The sequence below is a fragment of the Hibiscus syriacus genome, unplaced genomic scaffold (genome assembly GCF_006381635.1).
Source record: "Hibiscus syriacus cultivar Baekdansim isolate YM2019G1 unplaced genomic scaffold, ASM638163v2 tig00004072_pilon, whole genome shotgun sequence".
Classification (NCBI taxonomy): Eukaryota; Viridiplantae; Streptophyta; class Magnoliopsida; order Malvales; family Malvaceae; genus Hibiscus; species Hibiscus syriacus.
Genome location: NW_024061998.1, coordinates 1426181 through 1448552, shown reverse-complemented (window position 1 = coordinate 1448552; position 22372 = coordinate 1426181). Strand labels below are relative to the sequence as shown.

Genomic DNA, 22372 nt, shown 5'->3' with positions numbered 1-22372 from the left:
AGGAGCATTCTGCTGTGGTAATCAACCTTCATGGATATTATCAAATAATTCCATGTTGAGCCATGTTTGTTTTTACTCAGCCATTTCAGATTATAGGTTTTTATTTCCTGAATCTCTCTAGTGAAAAAGAAAGTTGTTGAGCCGGTTGATTCAACTTTCAGCTGCATCTATTGTTGCATTGTTGCATACATTCTCCATTCTCGAACCCTTGTTACTGCTCTGAGGTTTACATTAATGTTTTTTTGTTGCACATCTGATGCTGCATATGTGTATATTGATTAAATTAGCAATGTTAATCATCTTAGGTCCTTGATCTCATAAAAAATTGCAGTTTACTTGACACATTTTCAGTCCCCTGCATGACCCCCTGCTCCTGTTCATTCCTTTCTCTCCTACCTGTGCTATATCTCATCGTATTCCACAAACAAGGGCATGACTGCTGTCGTGTTATTGTAGATGAAGTATTTGTTAAGTTTTCAATTGATAGTAGAATTTGAGCCTCTTTTTATACTGAATTTCTGAAAACTGGATTCAAAGATCCTTGCTATGAATTACTTCATTTACTTCGTTGATGGATTATGCCATTGTACAGGTTCGATTACATCTTCTCACTGCTGTGATGAAGTGCATTTTAAAAGGCCTCCTGAGACCCAAAGTGCATTGGGAGCTGCATTGGCAGCAGGAATCGGTGATTTCACCAGGTAAGAGTTTGTTTTGTCTTCTTTCCCCCAGTCTTATATCAATAGTACTGTTTTAGTTGTCAAGTTTTTTCTGGAAACGAGAATTGAACCTCCAGCTTGACTGCAGGATGTTCATGACGGAGCGCTATTCTATATATGATTTTATGGTATAATGTGTCTGTGGCTGAACGTGTGGTGAACCCTCCAAAGCAAGCTGTTTCTGTATTTGCAGATACTCAAAGCAGTGAAATTAACGATCGGATATTTGATGAATTTAACAGTTTATCTGTTTTATACCAGAAGGTATGTACTAGGTAGCCTCTTCCGACTTTATGTCATAGACTGTTTGGTACTTTAGACCATTCTAAAGTTGTTTTGTACTTTTGTTGGGCTGTTAAAGCATCCAGTCTGCATATTAAAGGGAAAAATGTAAGGCATGTATCAGCAAGAGTTTGCCTTTGATTCAAGGTGGACCAAAATGCTTGCAAGGAAACGCTATTCAAACATTGTGACTAAAAACTACTTGGCACTGACGACCAATCTGGATATAAAACTATTAGATACCTAAATCTAGTTATTTGGGACATTACACGATTTAACACTCCCCTTGACATGTAGACTTGATAGAACAATAAAGAAAATCTGTTCTTAGAAACCACTAGACGTCTAGACCTAAATGTTTAAGCAATTAAACGAGGCTCCCAAAAGAAGTCTTATTTACTCATTTACAAGCCATTACGTTTGAAATTAAGGGTAATGAGTTTTTCCTTCTGTTGGTGAAAGGTGCATTTTTAAACTAGGAAAGGTCTTACCTAACAAAGTACTTGCATCTCTTAAGTCATTCCTCCCTTTGTCAAATCCTTATCCTGCATCATTTTTGTATCTAACAATCCATGGGAGACCCACCAACAACCCCCATGGAATGGGCTTGTAGTTTTTCTGTTACCAAACAACTTGCAACAACTTTGTTTTGTGTACTGTTGAGAGCTTGTAGTTGGTTTCTTTGCTGTATTCAAGGCATTGCCCCTCTCCTATCTTTCTTTTAGGTTTACACAAATTTTCCATTATGCTATTAAACAGTTTAACGTACTGCACGCATTCTGCATTTCTTTTAGGAATCCGGGTTCTTTGATTGTGTTAGCCAAATCATGAGAGAACTGAGGTTAACTGATATTTATAAGATAAAATAACCTCAGTGACAAAAAATGCCTTATAATATACTATTTTAACCAAATTTTTTTTGATTTGCCAAAATGACCAACTAAATCGCAATGCGATCGATAATTCGCAACGCGATCTCCGGTATCGCAAATCAGTTTTCAGATTCGCAACGTGATTCTGACTATCGCATTGCGATTTCCAAATTCGCGTTGCGACTTTCCTAATTCGCAATGCGAATACGTAAATCGCAATGCGAATACGTAAATCGCAATGCGAATACGTATATCGCAATGCGAATACGTAAATCGCAACGCGAATCTGACTATCGCAATGCGATTTACATAGCGCCATTCGTATCCAACGCGTATTTTTTTTTCAAATTCCAAACACGAATATATTAATATATCGGAACACTGAACCGTCCACAGTATATCTCGTAATCGTAACTCATAACCTAAAACCCTAAATCACAACTCAGTCTCATCTCCATCTCTCACTCTCTAAGGCGACATCCGTCCCCATCTCCGACGAAATCAGTCCCCATCTCCGACGATATCAGTCTCCATCTCCGGCGAAATCATTCACGGTCAGAAATGGAAAATCAACCAAATCAACCACCGAGGGTTATTTTTTTAATTATTTTTATTTTGAAAATTTTGCATTATTATTAGGTTTTTCATATTAAAATTGATGATAAGTTTACTGGTGTTTTCAATAATAGATTAACCATTTCACTTAGATTGCTTATTATATTCATTCGATTGCTGTCAATACTGCTAAACTGTTTAGTCTTTAACCCTGTGAAGTTAGTAGTTGTCTTTATTTTATCTTTTGGTTGAAGTAATGCAATCCATTCAAGTTTCTTTCAATTTTAATATTTGAAACCGAGAATGACTATCACAATGCGATTTTGTCGTTGCGATTTTCATTTCGCGTTGCGATAGTTATTTTCGTGTTGCGATTTTCATTTTTTGTGTTGCGATTTTAAGTTTCAGAAACTATTCTTCTTCTGCAAATTGAAACTTGAATGAATTGCATTACTTCAACCAAAAAACAAAGACAAATACTAAATTCACAGTGTTACAAATTAAGTTTGAAGATGTTTATGTTCTTGTTATATCTTCACAGTGTAGTTTTTGGTATATCTAACTTGGTATGTTTATTGTTTTTGTAGAAATTTATTCGGCTCAATTGACCTTAAGAAATAAAGTAAGCCTGGCCAAAACAATTGCGTCGAAGCTTTCACCTGCACAAAGAAAATATTTGAGGATACTTGCTTCGGGCCATGGCTGAAAGTACAATATCCGGGTGGAGATGCTATGTTAACCCATCTATTTCTTCAAACCATAACTAGCGATCTACCAGAGGCTATACAACGTCGTGATGAAGAGATATGGTTTGATTTTCCACCGGCGTATACGTATTTTGGGCGGGAGGAGTTTTTCTTAATCACCGGTCTACGCTTCGGACATGATGATGTAGATTGGTACACTAAACATATTACCCGCCTATCATGGTTTTCTCGGGTTTTTCCTGAGCTGTCAACGGAGAAGTCGAATTTACACGTGGAAAACTTGACGAGATTATTGAATAAGAATGATGGTTTTACTCGAATGGATGACGTCGATGTTGTCCGAGTATGCATTCTAATACTTTTGCAAGCTGGCTTTTTAGGCAGAGAGGCCCGACAACCTATTCCTAATGATCTAATTAAATTGGTAGATGACCTAAATGCATGGAACCTGTTTCCGTGGGGTTCGTATCTATGGAAAGCTACATGGAATAAGTTGTCGTCTTCCTTTGATGATCGGAAAAGTTTGCGTGGCGATGGTTCAAATACACTTTGTCAGGCTTTTTTTGGGCTTTTAAGGTAATAATTTTATATAATGTTTCCAAATTATAATTAATTTTAACAATTACTAATGTTTGTTATTATATTGTTTGTAGATTTGGATATTTGAGGCCTTTCCCGCCATGCAGACATATGCATTAAAAACTTCTAATGATATTCCTAGGGCTATTTCCTGGAAGAGAAAACGATCCTTGCAGCAATGGGAAGATTTACTATCGTATACTTCAATAAATAATGTAAGTTAACACAAATACTACCATATGTTTATAAACAAGTTATTACTAGTACACGTTTAACTTTGTTTGAGCTTTTATATTGTTAGGAGGCCAACACTCCATTACAGAGGCTGACACCCACGGAAGTTGAGCTTGCCACTGATTGGTGGCAAGCTAGTAAGTGTTTTTTTGATGGCACGGATGATGAGCAGCCACCACTTCGAGAGCCATCACCTCACCCAGAGCCATCACCTGATCGACCCGAATATACACCTCCACAACGAGAGTCATCACCTATTATGTCACATCATTGAGCCTCTTCTCCACCATCACCTCATGATAGGCGACCGGCAAAGATGTCACGACGTTTATATCCCTATTCTCCACCTCCACCTCCACCTCCACCTCCACGGGATGAGTTAGGAGAGTTACGTAATGAGGTCAATGCCTTGCGTGAGGAGGTCGATACTTTACGCGATGACAATGGTGCATGGCATATTGAGGTGTCTACTTTACGTGGTGATGTAGCAGTTCTACGTGAGATTGTAGCATCGTTGCAGAACGAGGTTCATACTACGCAATGAGGTAAGTTTAATATTTTTTATATTTAACTTGATGATAAATTTACTCGTAATTTCACTTAGATTGCTTAATAAATTCATTCGGTTGCTGCCAATACTGTTTAACTATTTATTCTTTAACCCTGTGAAGTTAGTATTTGTTTTTGGTTGTCTTTGGTGAAGTAATGCAATCATTCAAGTTTCAATTTGCAGAAGAAGAATAGTTTACTATCGCAATGCGAAAAATGACTATCGCAACGCGAAAATGACTATCGCAATGCGAAAATGACTATCGCAATGCGAATTTGACTATCGCAACGAAAGAATCGCAATGCAAATGAAAATCGTATTGCGATTATCTCGTTACGATAGTCAAATTCGCATTGCGATAGTCATTTTCGCGTTGCAATTTTAAGTTTCAGATTCTATTTTCTTCTGCAAATGAAACTTAAATGAATTGCATTACTTCAACCAAAGACAAATACTAACTTCACAGTGTTGAAAATTGAAGTTTCAAGAATAAAACTACTCTTTATGTTGTCATTGAACCTGCACTAAACCTTATGTTGTCCTTTTAAATGTATATAGTTCTTACTTCTGGAATGTTATATGATGCATTTTGTGAACAATGATATAATAATGAATTGGGTGAATACCGTGTAAGTTTGAAATATATGTCTTATTTTCATGTTTAATATCATGTCTGTTTATTTACTGATTTATGTATTAATTTATTTTTAGCGGCCCGCTAAGGTGGATGCTCTACGTCGGGTTTTTCTGCCAAAAACGGAGTTCACGCATCAGACGGCGTGCACGTGCATTACGTCTCCGTTCACCCCAATAGTGCGAAGAATCCGTAAGAAAAAGCCCCGATCACCTGTCATCGTTCAAGAGGCCTCCCCTATCGTTCAAGAGGCCCCTATCATCCCTCAAGAGTCCCCTCCCACCGTTCAAGAGGCCACTGTCATCGTGAAGAGGTTCCTCCTAACATGCTAGAGCCTGATTCACACGGCGTAATATATCGAATTATTGAGAAGCCCCCTCACGTGCAGACAGATGGATGACTGTTGGCTTTCGTATAAGTTACGGCCAGTACCATTCCGGCAGATGAAGTGGAGAGGAGAAACTACCGGAAACAATTCTGGATAATACCCTTTGGGCTAACCGCAGTTGATTTTATCTACATGAGCGGAGCAAGGGTGTTACGCTGACATATATCAAACTCAACGATGATATGCATTTGTTGATTGAACGGTCTTGGGGGTATTATTAGGGGTTGAAGACAACGGCTATTTCGATGGGGGGGGTAAGTCTATATTTCTTCTTATTCAGTTTGATTTTTTTTTTTAAATTTATGTAATTCACTAATATTGTCTTTTTTTGTAAAACAGCATATTGATTCATGGGGACACGTCTTCTAATTGTAAGGAAATTGAAGAAAATATAAGAAAAACGTGATATACAATTATGTCGACATCTTTTCACGACAGGAATCATATGTGTTGGCTAATGGACAAGCTAAACTTTATCCTGCATGGTGGGAGGTCGATAAGGTTAGTATTTATTTGTTTAAATATTTTAAAGGTGTTCATAAATAAGTGCGCAATTTGAATTATTACATTTCGATACAGGTGTTTATCCTTTTGGAATGTACTCATTGGCTTATCGTCGAGCTTCAGCTCCCATCCCTAAAGACAATAATAATGACATGATAAATTACATATCATTCTGATTTGAGAGATATTATTAAGGGATGGAGCTCTTATTTGGCTAAATTCTTGGATGCAACTAATTATTGGACTAATTCTGGAAACAAGAAGCCAAAGAAGTTCAATGTTACAGTTATCAAAGACGACCGCGCGCCACAACAAACGAAGGAAGCCAGAGGGGATTATGGTCCTCTCGTATGCATGTGCTTGGAGCATTTGACGACAGGAAGTACACAGTTTCTACCTCCCACTGATAGAGACAGAGGTGCAGTAGACTTGTGGTTTCGGCATTTTATGGCTAGAACGATATATGCGAGAGTGTTGTTGATTCATGTTGGGTTTCTGCAGGTTAATCCTGAAGTGAGCTGCGTGAATGGATGTATGGGTGCAAAAGTTGATTCAATAATTGATGAAGAATAATTATTATTATTTTTTTGATTGTTTAATTGATTTGTAAAAGATGATTTGTAAATGTTGATTTGTTTAATTGATGTGTACATAATTATTATTGTGCTTGTTTAATTGAAATGTAATAGTTGATTTGTTGATATCATCTGCATATGTTGAATACAAAACAGACTATCGCAAGCGGAAATGACTATCGCAACGAGAGAATCGCAATGCGAAATGAAAAATCGCAACGAGAGAATCGCAATGCGAAAATGAAATTGCAACGCGAAACTAATTCGCGTTGCGATTTCATTTTCGCATTGCGATTCTCTCGTTGCGATTTCATTTCGCATTGCGATTCTCTCGTTGCGATAGTCAATTCCGATTGTGATAGTCATTTCCGTGTTACGATAGTCATATTCGCGTTGCGATTTCTGCATTGCGATAGTCAAATGAATGTCTAATAAGTGATAACAACTGAACATACCATAGCAATGTTCAAACTCAAGTTACTAATACATGCCTAACTGAAAAATGTTAAAAGTTCACACATATATACAATAATACAACGTTTGCATTTAAAAATCACATAAGTTAACAGTTCCAAAAGGTGAAGCCGGTTGTGATTGGGATTTTGATGAGGATCCATATTTGGTAGAGGAAAAGATGATTGTGATGGCACTGGTGATCCACATGTCAACCTTGTATGACCACTTTCCTTGCACCGACTACATGTCGATCTCTTCTTCTCTTCACCCTTAGACGGTATACGATCGTGACTTTTTGGTCGGCCAGGTAGCCTTCTGTCCATGGCTGGTGGCAAAACTGTTTGTAAGTCATCTGGTATGTCCCACTCAGAAGGATGTGGAATAGGGTAGACAATCTCGACATAAGTCTGTCGATATACTTCTGTAGTGTAACAATCCATAGCGTATGCGCTTGAATCATCTTGGTTTAGATGAAAAGCAACTTTTATAACATGGCCACACGGATAACCAGATGTTTGCCATTTCATACAACTACACTTTGCATTTAGATCGACAAGCCATTTAAGTTATTATCCAGTACTTCAAACAAAGTGTTTAAACATGGTTCAACTCTCCATGACATTGACTTCACAACACGTTTCGTTATCTTTTTTCATCCATGGTGTAACACGATGTTCCAATGTTCCTGTAAATTAAATAAATAATACTTAGTAAAATATATGAATAAGTTACAATTTAAAGAAAAATACCTGCATGGTTTCTTTCTTGTAGTACCACTGTTGAATAGAGGCTCGAAAAAACTCCATTAACATAGTAATGGGTAATTTCGGGAATGATGACTTAGAGCGTTGATTAATTCTGTACTATTAGACGTCATGAAACCATATCTTACTCCAAGTTGATGTACTCTTGACCATCTTTCAAACCCGACATCTTCTAGTGTTTGAGCACACTGAGGCAAAACACGTGTTAAACATTTAATGCTTATTAAAATCCACTTCCCGATAAGCTTTTACAGCCTTCCAGTATGTCCATTTGTGATTTTTTATACCAACAGACCTGATTTTAGATTTCTATACAAATGAACACCACAAAGTCCATGAAAAGCATCTGGAAACACTTCTAACAGCGTTGTCAATTGAGTTTGCCCTATCGGATATGATTTTCAGATTGTTAATAGGACCTATGCAATCCCTAAGATGCCCCATAAACCATGTTCATGAATAAGAGGTTTCAGATTTGCCAACCCGTATTGGCAGTATCCCATTGTTAGCATTCATGGCTACTGCTAATAAGTTTACTCCAAGGTATCGACCTTTTAAATATGCTCCGTCACTATAATAACTGGGCAATGCAAGTAATAAACGAACGAATCTACAAAATCATATACAAGAAATATAATCATTTAAATGTGAAATGCATGTAACTAACAAAAATGAGTCAACAAAATTATATTGATTTACTAACCGCAGCACCAATGGCGATAAACATCAACTCAAAGCGTCATCTCTATCTGTTTTGATATGTTACCGACCCAGGATTTTTCAGCTTTAAATATGACAAAGCCGGCAGTTGGGCAAACGATGCTTCTGGCGACCCCTCAACAATTCCAAGGCATAACATTTGGCTCTCCAAGCTTGAGAATATGAGATACTAATCTTGAACCGAGCATTCATGTCAGTCATAATTTCATGTCCCGATATACCATGCCATTCAAAAACATTAACTCAGCCAGAAAACCACCAACACTTTTGTTTGCCTGTCTATAGTGAGGAAAAACTTGGGTTCTTGAACATGTATGTTTATCAATAAAAGTCCTAACTTGAAACATTTCACAATCTTTTATCCTCTTTGCAATCATACGCTACGTACAATTTTTGTCAATCATACACCTGTTTCGAAACGATCTTTGCTTGATTTGTTAACTTTTAGTTGATAGCCATCTTCCACACATTTCGTATACAAAGCTATCTTCAAGTCTTCCTTTGTATCAAAACAATCATCTTTCTTGATACGAATAAGTTTTGTGTAACAATCACTGCTATCTTTACCAACTCTTCTTCCGGTATCTGAAGTAATTCTGGCATATTCCAGTTATACTCCCGTGTCATTTTCTTCGGGGACTTTTCTTTGGGGATTTCTTTTTTTCTTCTTCTTTAGGGTTATATGAATACAGAATGGATGTTCAACATGTTCATTTACAGTCGTAACTTCCTCCTCATTATCATCAACAACATCTTCCTCGGCAACGACTGTTTCATCATCAAAATTTGGGTATTGACCAATATCAAAATCATTACATGCAGGGTCTGTTTCTTCTTCTGAAAAATCATCAAAATCCGAGTATTAACTAAGATCAAAGTCCGGGTATTGACCAATATCAAATTTCGAATACTGACTAGTACTCACAATTTTTTCTGTTGGCTCATCATCGTCTAACTGGTCAATACGAAAACCTAAATTTGGTGCTGAAAGTTGATTGTGATTTAGATTAGGGAAAGTTGTGGGTTTTGAGATTGTGTTTGGTATTGGAAATGTGGTGAAACAATATTTACTGGTGATGAAATTGTGGTGGAACCATTAAATTTTGAGCACCATAAATTGGGGTTAAAAACTTAGTTGATTACTACCCGCTACTGATCTAACTTCACTACTTCTAGGTTCAACAACATACAATGTAACATCATCACTTGAAACACTAATGTAAGCAATGAATCGTTCAACATCTTTATTGTCGGTTAACAAATAAACTTTACCATTTCTCTGATAAGATAGCCTAAATCCACTTAGGGGCTCTAAATTCAATTTATTTGCAACACATAACATTAGAGTTTCATAAGTTAACTTTTTTAATGACAGTTTTAGTTGAAGATTCATGGGTAAAGGCATATATTGTAAAACACCATGAACATTCTCCCATGACCCTCCAAAACACAAATATATCCAAACATGATCAACATTAGATGATTTCATTATTGTAAATTAATTTACTAAACAAACGAGTTGCGAAACTAAAACATGTTGCCGGATGGGGAAGGATGTCGTTGGATATAGAAACAGATGTCGCCGGAGAGAGTGATAGATGGAGATGAAATGAGTTGCGATTTAGGGATTTAGGTTATGAGTTGTTGCGTAGTTATATACCCAAAACATTTGTGTTGCGAAACTAAAACCTGTTGCGAATTCAGAAATCGAGTTGCGAATTTGAAATTCAGTATTGCGATAGTCAGAATCGCGTTGCAATAGTCAGAATCTCGTTGCGATAGTCAGAATCTCGTTGCGATAGTCAGAATCTCGTTGCGATAGTCAGATTCGCGTTGCGATTTACGTATTCGCATTGCGATTTACGTATTCGTATTGAGATTTACGTATTCGCATTGCGATTTACGTATTCGCATTGCGAATTAGGAAAATCGCAATGCGATAGTCAGAATCGCGTTGCGAATCTGGAAACTGATTTGCGATACCGGAGATCGCGTTGCGAATTATCGATCGCATTGCGATTTAGTTGGTCATTTTGGCAAATCCAAAAAAGTTGGTTAAAATCGTATATTATAAGGCATTTTTGGTCACTGATGTTATTTTCTCTATTTATAAATATTTGCAGCCATCTTACATGTTTACTGATAAGTGTCGTAACCATTTTTAGGTAAATATTATTTTAAAACCAGTTATGACTTTGATTTTGAAAATGGGTCGGTTTTTTGAATCGATTGGATTAAATTGAAAAAGGAGTCGCCATCGACCTATGGGTTAGATAGTCGAATACCTAAAAACGTCTTTTAAAACAATTTTAAGAAAAATCATTTTTAAGACAAAATTCGGTTTGCGTTACCAAAGATTCATTTAAATAGATTCGGGAGTCGGTTACGTGTGGGGAAGGGTAAGCACCCCCACAACACCAAAATTGGTACTGTGTCACTTACACATTGTCATAAATGGTGGAAATCATAAATCAAATATAAAGTTAAAAGATGGTCCATTTATTGAACGTTAATTAATTTGCTTCGAATTAATTAATTACATAAAAAATTTTAACTCGAAAGAAACATCGAAATTAGCAATCCTCCATCGGAAAAACTAACTCGACTATTTCTTATCAATAAAAGAATATTCTCTCATTAACAAATATATGAATCGAATATAAATAAAAATCGTCAATTTGAATTCACATACAATAAATTGGGACTTAAAATAACACACATTGCATCATTTGTATCAAATCAAATTAATTAGTAACATGAACTAAATTTATTTCAAGACCAATTTCGTTTGAACGTCATGTCGGATTGTACCACTTCGATCAAGTGATACTTTCCACGCCCGTTCTATAAATACATATTCTTGAAATTTCATTCGAGTGATGGCAAATAAAGGAATTTAAAATCGATAGCTAGAAATAAAAGAATACATTTTTAATTATGTAAATGATCCAATATGAAAATATAAATTGAAATACATAAATAAAACAAGTACATGCGTAACAATAATCTGAATTTGTAACTTTGTTTTATTGACAGTTTACAAAATACTGACATTAATTACATGATTTATATATATATATATATGAAATAATAACTGTAAATAAAACAAAGTTACAAATTCAGATTAAAATGTGCATCTAGAATAAGATATGCTAAAATACAGACAGATCATATTTACAAAAAAATTAAAATATTAAGAAGATATACATATGTAATCTAATCTATATACACTTACATAAAAATATAAATATACATACATAAAAAATAACAAATTAATTAAATAATTTCAGGAAATAAAAATACAGATCATCAAGGATTAACAAGCAATAAACCCAAGTATCAAAGCTTTAAATACATGATTAAAATGAATACTACGCTAAATATGAAAACCAGAACATGAAATCCATAATTTTATATCTTAATATATACGTAGGATCGAAATGAATATTGTGCAAAATCAACAGCCCATAGTATGAACATATAAACAAATAATAGTATACTGATGAGGACTAAAATATAACATAAAATAATTAACGATCTCGAAATAGTAATATAACATTTTTATAAAGTGATCAGAATGCAACTTTTACAAACCAGAGAACCTCCCTGTGTGATTCACCCATGCGCCGATGACATGAAACCCTAGAGCCCAAAACAACGCTGTTTCATCATATATTTATACTACATTAAGGGTTTTAAATCCCTTATTTTCCTATTTGCTCTCTCTCATCCGCTCTCATCTTTTCATCCATACTCTCCCCTTCTCTTCTTCTTCAACAGACTAGGAAACCCAAAAGCCATTGCCCCTTCACCGTTCCGATGAGGGGCTTTCCTTCGGTGCTCAAACAACCCTCCTAAATCCGACAAAGTGTCGATGGCCATTCTTTCCCGAAAGGTAAAGTCTCATTTTCCCTTTTTTCCCTATTTTCTCTCCCGATTTCTTTGCTCTCCTCCTTTGTTTTTGAGTTTGGTTAATATATAATAGGGTAGAGTGTGGCTGTTGGTGTGGAGATGGAAGCATGGTGGCATGGGTAGCAAGGTGCAGGGAACGGTGTAGCATGGGCAGCAGCAAACATAAGGGCATGGGGTGCATGTTGGAGACAACTTCACGTAGGTAGCATGTTAAAAAAATGGTGCTTACAGCTGCCCCTCTTTGCTCATTGTTATGAAACGGGAATGAAGCAAAGATAATAAAAGTACCATTTTTAATCTTGGTCTCTTCTCTTTCAGTCGCGGGTTCTTCTAGAAATGTTGATCCTTTAATCTTGGTCTTCTCTTTCAGTCGCGGGTTCTTCTAAAATGTTGATCCAAGGTTGAACAAGTTATTCTCATTATGAACTTCCTCTTCCTCGTTAGATGAGTTCTTCTAATTATGAACTCTCCGCTGGGGATATCAATCCATTATCTTCTTGATGGTTGACCCAATATGATGCTAATCCAACTACTTATGCGATGGATTTAAGTGAGATAAGAATGTTTGATCCATCTTATTCTGTGATGAAATCGAATGACATGTTGGTGATGTTCCAACTTCGTATGCGATGGAAGCAAGTTAAGGTTGAACAAGTTCTTCTAATTATGAACTTCTTCTCCCTCATTGGATGAGTTCTTCTCATTATGAACTCTCCACTGAAAATGTTGATCCCTCGGAGTGTTGCTATTCAACTCTATATGTGATGAATCGAGCAAAGGTTGAACAAGTTCTTCTCATTATAAACTTCTTCTCCCTCGTCGGATGAGTTCTTCTCATTATAAACTCTCCACTGGAAATCTTGAACCAAAGTTGAACAAGTTCTTCTCATTATGAACTTCTTCTCCCTCGTTGGACGAGTTCTTTATGAACTCTTCGTTGAATGTTGAGCTAAGGTTGAACAATTTCTTCTCATTATGAACTTCTTCCCTCATTGGATGAGTTCTTCTCATATGAACTCTCCACTGGAATGTTGAGCCAAGGTGAACAAGTTCTTCTCATTAACCTTCTTCTCCTCATTGGATGAGTTTTTCTCATTATGAACTCTCCACAGCAATGTTGATCGATTTATATCTCTTTGAAGATTTTTAAACCTGCAAAAGATTATCATATGTCAGTAAATTGTGTTTGAAGTACCGTAGGTATTGACCCAAAGGTCCTCGAATTTTGTTGGAGATCCATTTCTTTTAAAAAAATGAAGACGTGAATTGATTTTTCACTGAAATCTTCTTCTTCAACATGAAATTGTGAAATGAAACCTCTACTAACTTTGGAATTCATGTCAAATATTCAACATCTGGATGAAAATGAATAAGAACTTGTTTTAAAAGAAGCTCTCTTGAGTGAGATAAATTTTATTTCGAGGGAAATCTGTCTCAAGCGACGAAGTTGGTTTTAAAAAAAAACATCTCAAGTGAAATAAAATTTATTGTTTCAAAGGAAAACATAATCAAAGATTTTATGTTGCAAGAGGAATTATCTACAGGGAGACAAAACTGTCTCAAGGAAAACTATCTCAAGAGAGACTAGCTCGTTTCAAGGGAACGACCTCAAAGATTTTTGTTTCAAGAGAAATGTCTTAAGGGAGACAAAATTTGTTTCAAGAGAAATATATTCAAGATTTTTTTCAAAAGAAACTATCTCAAGCGAGACAAAATTTGTTTCAAGTGAAACTGTCTCAAGAGAGACAAACCTTGTTTCAAGAGAAACAATATCAAAGGTTGGCGTTTCAAGAAAAATTGTCTCAAGAGAGACAAAACTCATTTCAAGGGAAACGACCTTAAAGATTTTTTGTTTCAAGAGAAATTGTCTCAAGGGAGACAAAATTCAAAGATTTTTTTGTTTAAAAAAACTATCTCAAGCGAGACAAAATTTGTTTCAAGTGAAACTGTCTCAAAAGAGACAAAATTCGTTTCAAGGGAAACTGTCTCAAGGGAGAAAATTGTTTCAAGGGAAACTGTCTTAAGAGAGACAAAACTTTGTTTCAAGGGAAACAATATCAAAGGTTGGCGTTTTAAGAGAAATTGTCTCAAAAGAGATAAAACATGTTTCAAGAGAAACAGTCTTAAGAGAGACAAAACATGTTTTGAGAAAAACAATCCCAAGTGAGATCAACTTTGTTTCAAGTGAAACAAACTCGAAATTTGTATTTCAAAGGAAAAATGTCTCAAATGAGACGAAATTTGTTTTGAGAAATTTATCTTAAAAGAGACAACTTGTTTTGAGTAAAAATTATCTCAAGTGAGACAAAATTTGCCTCTTTTTTTTAGAGATAATCGTCAAGAAATCCCTGAAAATCAGGCTTAATTTCTGAAAAATCTTTGAAAATATCATGTTGTTCGGGTAACGTGACCCCACATCAAAGTAATTATTCTTCTTGGATTGGGATCCTTAATTCTTGAGGTTCTGCCAATCGAAATATAATTCCTTTCATTCAAGGCTTGAATTTTCTTTCTCTTCTTTCTTAGAAAATCTGTAAAAATATGCTTTGATGCATGCAATATGAATGCAACATGTAATGCATGACTTTCTTGTGTAAAATATCTATCAGTAATCATTTTGACTTCAAAATGGAGATCTCGATATTCTTTCACTCTTGTATGAAGTTGCCCCTAACATCAGCATTGTCAAATAATCCTCTGGAACAATCATGTCCCTCTCATCTTATATCTTTATATCTTGCTTCTTCAATATTCTAGAAGAAGTGTTCCTCCTTTAGATTCGTTGCGATCAGATAGATGACTGGGCACCTTACACGTTTATGACTTGTTTTTTCAATCAGAATTATTTCTCTAGAGTTTTTGGCTAACTGCAGTATGAATGATTCATTTCTCTGGGTAAGCTCTGCTTGTCATCTTTCAACCCTGGCACTCCAAGCGACAGAAATCATTCACCATGTCTGTTTGGTTTGAATCTTGTGATCTTAACGACATCTTGTTTAGATAATACCCCAATGTGGGTACTCATGGCTCTATTGTGCCAAAATCTCCATCTTGAAGGGTCTTACTCTTGTATCGCTAACCAATAATGTTAACGAATAGCTTGAAGGCTTCTCTTTTTGTGCCAAAATCTCCATCTTGAAGGGTCTTACTCTTGTATCGCTAACCAATAATGTTAACGAATAGCTTGAAGGCTTCTCTTCATGATGCCACCATCAGATGGACACTTAAGAAGTGATATCTAACATGATTATCTTTCATATTTGCTATGAGGTAGGATATGTGTCACCTTCAACTAAGGTGATCTTATTCTTACGATGTCACAATGAAGTGTTAGAAGTGCCGTCCTCTACTCCTTATGATCTCTCAGACTATCTTCTTTCAAGAAATGCTTCATTGTTCTGGCATTATTTGCTCTTTTCTTCGTTAGAGGCAGAATGAGCCTCATCATCAAGGACCTTTCCCACTTGAGATTGTCATGCTTGAAAATGTTTCTCTTTCTTTTATTTAAAAAATGTGAAAAAATGTTGAATAAAAGAATGTTGTCATTTTCTTCCGGCTCACAATCAAAACAAATTGTAAACAATAATTCATTGAATATCAAATAAACCAAATTTTCTTTTGATCCTTAAAAAATTATATACATTTGAAAAGTGTAAAGATTAAAAAGGCTCAGGCTGACTTATGAAAGTAAGTGTTTCAGGTTAATCGGGGAGGTAATGTGTTTCAGGTTGACTTCTTGTGTTCTCGATTCTGTGTTCATTAATCTGATTAAACAACCATCATGCTTCTCTTCTGGAAATGTTCACTGGTTCCCAGCCCTCGCGAGTGCCTTTGGACTGTGCAATGCTTATCAAGAGATATATAAGATTGTCCTTCTGTACAGTGTGACAATCTTCATGTTCGAGTTGCCTTTTCAGGTTTTCAACTCGAACCCTCATTTGGTTTCAAGACGTCATCTAAAATTATGCGTTTGAACCTCCTTTTATTATTTTTCCCTCATGCATTAAAGATTTAAAAAAAACTATTTCTTTTTTGCAAATGAACTTAACCTAAGGGTGGAATGAAATCTGAAGATATCTCCACTTAGAAATCCATGTATGATTAGAAGGGACTTTTGGGCACGTAATGTAGGCTAGGGTCATGGTTATGAAAGAAAAGGATAAATAGGCCCAACAAATGTTTAGGGGTTATCGAACCAAGGATCAATTCACTCTGTCATCTTCAATCTTGCTCTGCCTTATTTGAATCTTCTCTCGTGTCCTTTATTTTATTTTCTTTGGTGTTCTCTGATCTTCTGGTGAATGATTATGGATCTTTGAACTGCTAGTCTTGAAGTGTTGGATTTGTCTATTTTCTTCTTCTTTTTTCTATTTTTTCTCGTTTTCTTTCTTTTTTCTTTCTCTTTTTCTGTTTTTTATATCTCTTCTTTTTATTTGTGTTGTTAACTCGATTTGATCTTCGAACGCTTCGTATTTCGTCTATCTTGTGATATTTGTTATTTCTTCCTATGATTTGCCTCTATAGCAAAATCCAGATTGATGATGTTCACTCATGAGAGCAGATGTCCTTCATCTTTGCCCCCCAGTACAGAGGGTGATCATTGGTTAGGGTTTGATCAAAAGAAATAATATTATAGGCTCAAAAGGGGACAACAAATGGGTATATAGATACATATAAAAGGATAAATGAATTAAAGTCGTTCATCATCTCATATACAGAAGTCTTTGTAGAAGAGGTATCCACAGGGGATAGATTTCAGGATTAATTTTATTCATATAAAAAATGTAATTAATGCATGATAGAATTATTTCAAACTAATTCTACTTTCTGCTTCTTGTTCCCAAGTATATCTCAATGTTCAGGCTAATCTTCAGGAAGTTGATGCGTGATGCCCCAAGTTTTTTCTTCTGATAGAAAGGTTCATGCTTAATTGAACATCTTGTACTCAATGTCTTTAGGTTTATTGGTATAAAAATGTCAGTTTTGCTTTAAGAAGACAATGGTGTGACTTTTGACTCAAAAAGAAAGGTATGGGTATGACTCTTTGTGTATCAAGGAAAGGTAATGTCAAAATTTGGTCTTTTGGTAATGACCATGAGTTATTTTGGGTAAAGAATCAAGGTATTTTATTTTGGCTTTGGACAGGAAAGAAAGGTCTAATCTTGTCATATGTCAAAAATCTATAATTCTTGAAGAATTAAAAGAATCCTTAATTCATTCGATATTCAAAGAACTAAAGATTAAAACTCGTTCATTATTCACCTTAGAAGGTAGCATAAATTCAGTCGTTTAAAAGCTCAAACAAATATGAAAGACATAAAAAAACGTGTTCAAACAAAAGAATGCTCTCGATGAAAATGGTAAATACAATGCCCCCATTCTTCTTTGATTTCCATGCCCCTGAATTTATCAGGTTTGCGCTTCAGTCCTTACAGTTCTCAGCGGAATGTCTGAAGCTTTCTATGTGGTAACTGTACATGAGATTAACATCGTAGCCCTCGGGATATGGGGACTTTTTCTCAGATCATTCTAGAAGGCTAGTCCTACCACCAGCTGAACAAGCTCCAACTGTATTGATTTTAGCTTTTTGCTTCTATTTGGTGTAACGTGGTTATGACCACTTTATAGAATCCTCCATGAATATTTTTCATGAAAATGCTTAAAAATGAAATGTAATGCAAAATGCAAAGATGCAAATGCAAATGTAGATGCAGATGTAAAAATGTTGATCCCAACGATGAATATCGTAGAATAATTTTCACTAGTGATAAAAGCTTTCACATTACAAGACGTTCACTTTACAGACATCGATTAGATATGAGTCTGAAGTGGATCGTCGCTTCATCTTGGACATTCTTACTTGAAAATGCCCCTCAAGTATTTGTATCCTAACTGTTAATGCCCCAGCGGTGCGAAAGTTAGTGCGTCGCTCCTTGATAACTAGCGATGAGATAATCGCAGATGAGAATCTACTGCTGGGTTACTCCTTGGATCGATGGATCATCATTTTAGTCTCGAATGTTGCATAATCTTCGAGCTCACTGTTTCATCTAGGATCTTCGTATTGGAACTGATGCCCCTCAATGCTCTGTAAACTAACTCCGTTAATGCCTTGGCGGTGTTGAAGCCAGTGCGTTGCTCTTTGGTGATAAATGATGAGATGATCGTAGATAAGACTCCTCTGCTGTATCACTCCTCGGATCAGTGAATCATCACTTCAGTCTCGAATGTTGCACGGTCTTCGAGCAAGTCTCATTCTTGTACTCAGAACTTCTTTTAGCCCTTGGTGTATGTCTCTGTATGTGATTGCTTGATTGAAAACTTTTATCTCTTCTTGTGAAGATTTTCTCATGAATATGCCCTTGCTGATCAACACTCTTGTATTATGTTATGAGATGCAATGTATGCAAAAATGATGAAATATGACATAAACAAAAGAAAAAATAGTTAGTGTGCACAACAAAATAAGTGAAAAGTAGTTAGTACAGTAAAACAGTCGATACAGATAAAAATTATTCAAAGATGAAATACATCTCCATCTACCCTATCATGATATCTACCCGAGCATGCTTTATTAGATAACATTCATACTCATACATGTTATCTACCCAAAATGATTTTTCGAGAAATTAATCCTAATCGCATGGTATCTAGTTCGTATGCTTTTATTCAAAAATAAATATATTCTACGAACTTAAAGCAAAAAATAGGGTTTAGAAACGCTCCTCCTTTGTGTATACCTATTTTGGCTACCTACTGACGGACAGAGGTTCGGTATGACCATACATATGTTGACCGTTCTACGGTTCACTTATGTATCGTTTCGGCTCTAACGAAGAAAAAGTACTCGAATTGTCCTTGATGTCGGTGTTCCCTTGGGCTGCCAAACCCTCAATCCTCACCCATTATAGGCTTAAACGGATCGAGTTCAATTCGAGGGGATACATTCCCTTATGCCCACACGGAGAATAAATTCACACGAAGACATAAGGTATATGAATCCCAAAGGTTACTTGCTAGGCCATACGGAGAATAAATTCCCACGAAGGCGTCGCTTTCACCCCCACTTAAAAGGGTTCGGAGCTGTCTAGAGCTCATGTCATGCAATTGCAGGTGATGTGTGAGGAGGAGCATATTTACCTTCGACTCAAAAGTAAAACGAAACACTCGATAAAAACTTGGACAGATCTGAAAACAAAAATCAAAATGTTAGTATAAAAAAATGAAGAATTACAAACTTCAATAAATGAATCAAATTAACTAAAACCTCGAACTCATAATTTCCACCAAAACAACAATGTGTAAGCGATTTTAGCCTGACTCTCTAAAAATAGTCCCCAACAGAGTCGCCAAGCTGTCGTAATTTTTAGGTAAATATTATTTTAAAAACAGTTATGACTTTGATTTTGAAAATGGGTCGGTTTTTTGAATCGATTTGGATTAAATTGAAAAAGGAGTCGCCATTGACCTTTGGGTTACGTGTGGGGAGGGTAAACACCTCCACAACGCCTAAAATTGGTATTGTGTCGCTTACACATTGTCGTAAATGGTGGAAATCATAAATCAAATATAAAGAAAAGATGATCCATTTATTGAACGTTAATTAATTTGTTTCGAATTAATTAATTACAGAAAATTCTTTACCTCGAAAAGAAACACGAAATTAGCAATCCTCCATCGGGAAAACTAACTCGACTATTTTTTATCAAAAAGAATATTCTCTCATTAACAAATGTATGAGTCGAATATAAATAAAAAATCGTCGATTTGCATTCACATGCAATAAATTGGGAATTAAAATAACACACATTGCATCATTTGAATCAAAATCAAATTAATTAGTAAAATGAACTAAATTTATTTCAAGACCAATTTCGTTCGAACGTCATGTCGGATTGTACCACTTCGATCAAGTGATACTTTCCATGCCCGTTTACAAATACAAATTCTTGAAATTTCATTCGAGTGATGGCAAATAAAGGAATTTAAAATCGATAGCTAGAAATAAAATAATACATTTTTAATTATGTAATGATCCAATATGAAAATATAAATTGAAATACATAAATAAAATAAGTACATGCGTAACACATGAAGTAAATTTCATACAAAATACTTACATTAATTTAATTTATATATATATCTCTCTCTCTCTATATATATATATATGCATATATACATGAAATAATAACTGTCAATAAATAAAGTTACAAATTCAGATTAAAATGTGCATCTAGAATAAGATATGTTAAAATATAGACATATCATATTTACAAAAAGATTAAAATATTAAGAAGATATACACATATGTAATCTAATATAATATACACTTACATAAAAATGTATAAATACATACATAAAAAATAACAAATTAATTAAAATAATTTCAGGAAATAAAAATACAGATCATCAAGGATTAACAAGCAATAAACCCAAAGTATCAAAGCTTTAAATACAGGATTAAAATGAATATTACGCTAAATATGAAAACCAGAACATGAAATCCACAATTTTATATCTTAATATATACGTAGGATCGAAATGAATATTATGCAAAATCAACAGCCCATAGTATGACATATAAACAAATAATAGTATACTGATGAGGACTAAAATAGAACATAAAATAATTAACGATCTCGAAATAGGAATATAACATTTTTATAAAGTGATCAGAATGCAACTTTTACAAACCAGAGAACCTCCCTGCGTGATTCACCCATGCGCCGATGACATGAAACCCTAGAGCCCAAAACGGCGCCGTTTCATCATGTATTTATACTACATTAAGGGTTTTGAATCCCTTATTTTTCTGTTTGCTCTCTCCCAGCCGCTCTCCTCTCTTCATCCATACTGTCCCCTTCTCTTCTTCTTCAACAGACGAGGAAACCCAAAAGCCATCGGTGCTCAAACGACCCTCCAAACTCCGACGAAGCGTCGATGGACACTCTTTCCCGAAAGGTAAAGTCTCCTTTTCCCTTCTTTTCCTATTTTCTCTCCCGGTTTTCTTTGCTCTCCTCCTTTGTTTTCTGAGTTTGGTTGATATATAATAGGGTGGAGTGTGGCTGCTGGCGTGGAGATGGAAGCATGGTGGCATGGGCAGCAAGGTGTGGGGAACGGTGCAGCATGGGCAGCAGCAAGCATAAGTGCATGGGGTGCATGTTGGAGACAAATTCACGTGGGTAGCATGTTAAAAAAATGGTGCTTACAATAAGGAACACAAGGGTCCACTTGAGTTTGCAGATGAACTTGGAAATCTATCTATTCGTGAAGCAGCAGATAATATTGCTTCTAGTCAGAGAGTGGAAGAAAATGACAAGGATCTGCTTTTAACAATTGCAGAGAATTTTGGAGCAGAAAATGTCTTTATTTATCCACACCTTCTTCAGAACTCAACATGTACTTATTTGGTGCAGGAACTCTCACTAAGCCCTCAAGCTGTTGCAGCACTTACAATTCCTCGAGCTTTACTTTGACACATGCAAAGTCATTCCATCCACTGCATAGCATCAGGTGGTCAGTTCCCCAACTTCAAGTTTTTCTTCTTTGCGCAGAAATTTGAGGAATCATCTGAGTATCTCGTTGAATGTATAATCAACACATCATCGGCATAAGCCCAAGTGAAGATCAAAGTACATCCCAGGCATTCTCAACCATTTTCGAATTAGTATTGTCCAAGTTTGGCACTCCATGAACCCTAAAACTACTATATTTAATGGCTATGGGCATTGGGTAAGGACGTTCTCAATTACTATTTCAATTCAAATTAAACTGAAAACCCATTTTGTAGATAGAATTGTTAAACTCCCTTTTGGTATGTATAGATGTCACTGAATATGATCGAAATGTACACTTTCTTTTACACAATTGATTCCAGAATAGCAACATTATCCCAAGAAGTTTATGTTATCTTCAAAGAGA

At 35.6% G+C, this 22372-nt stretch overlaps 1 protein-coding gene across 1 annotated transcript; it reads left to right on the top strand.

The window, feature by feature from the left end:
- On the top strand, positions 1–22304 carry LOC120188678 (beta-adaptin-like protein A). The gene is made up of 5 exons (XM_039192094.1): positions 1–17; positions 593–701; positions 808–983; positions 10663–10685; positions 21666–22304. The coding sequence occupies exons 3-5, from the start codon at positions 837–839 to the stop codon at positions 21925–21927; spliced, it is 432 nt and encodes a 143-aa protein (XP_039048025.1). The 5' UTR covers positions 1–17; positions 593–701; positions 808–836; the 3' UTR covers positions 21928–22304.
- The last annotated feature ends 68 nt before the right edge of the window (positions 22305–22372 follow it).

What these genes read in the sequence shown, in the direction of transcription:
- LOC120188678 (XM_039192094.1), top strand. Translation starts at nt 837, where the DNA reads ATGATTTTATGGTATAATGTGTCTGTGGCTGAACGTGTGGTGAACCCT. An exon ending in TATCTGTTTTATACCAGAAG is followed by an intron (nt 984 to 10,662) that starts GTATGTACTAGG and finishes AAATATTTGCAG; the next exon opens with CCATCTTACATGTTTACTGA. An exon ending in TCTTACATGTTTACTGATAA is followed by an intron (nt 10,686 to 21,665) that starts GTGTCGTAACCA and finishes TGCTTACAATAA; the next exon opens with GGAACACAAGGGTCCACTTG.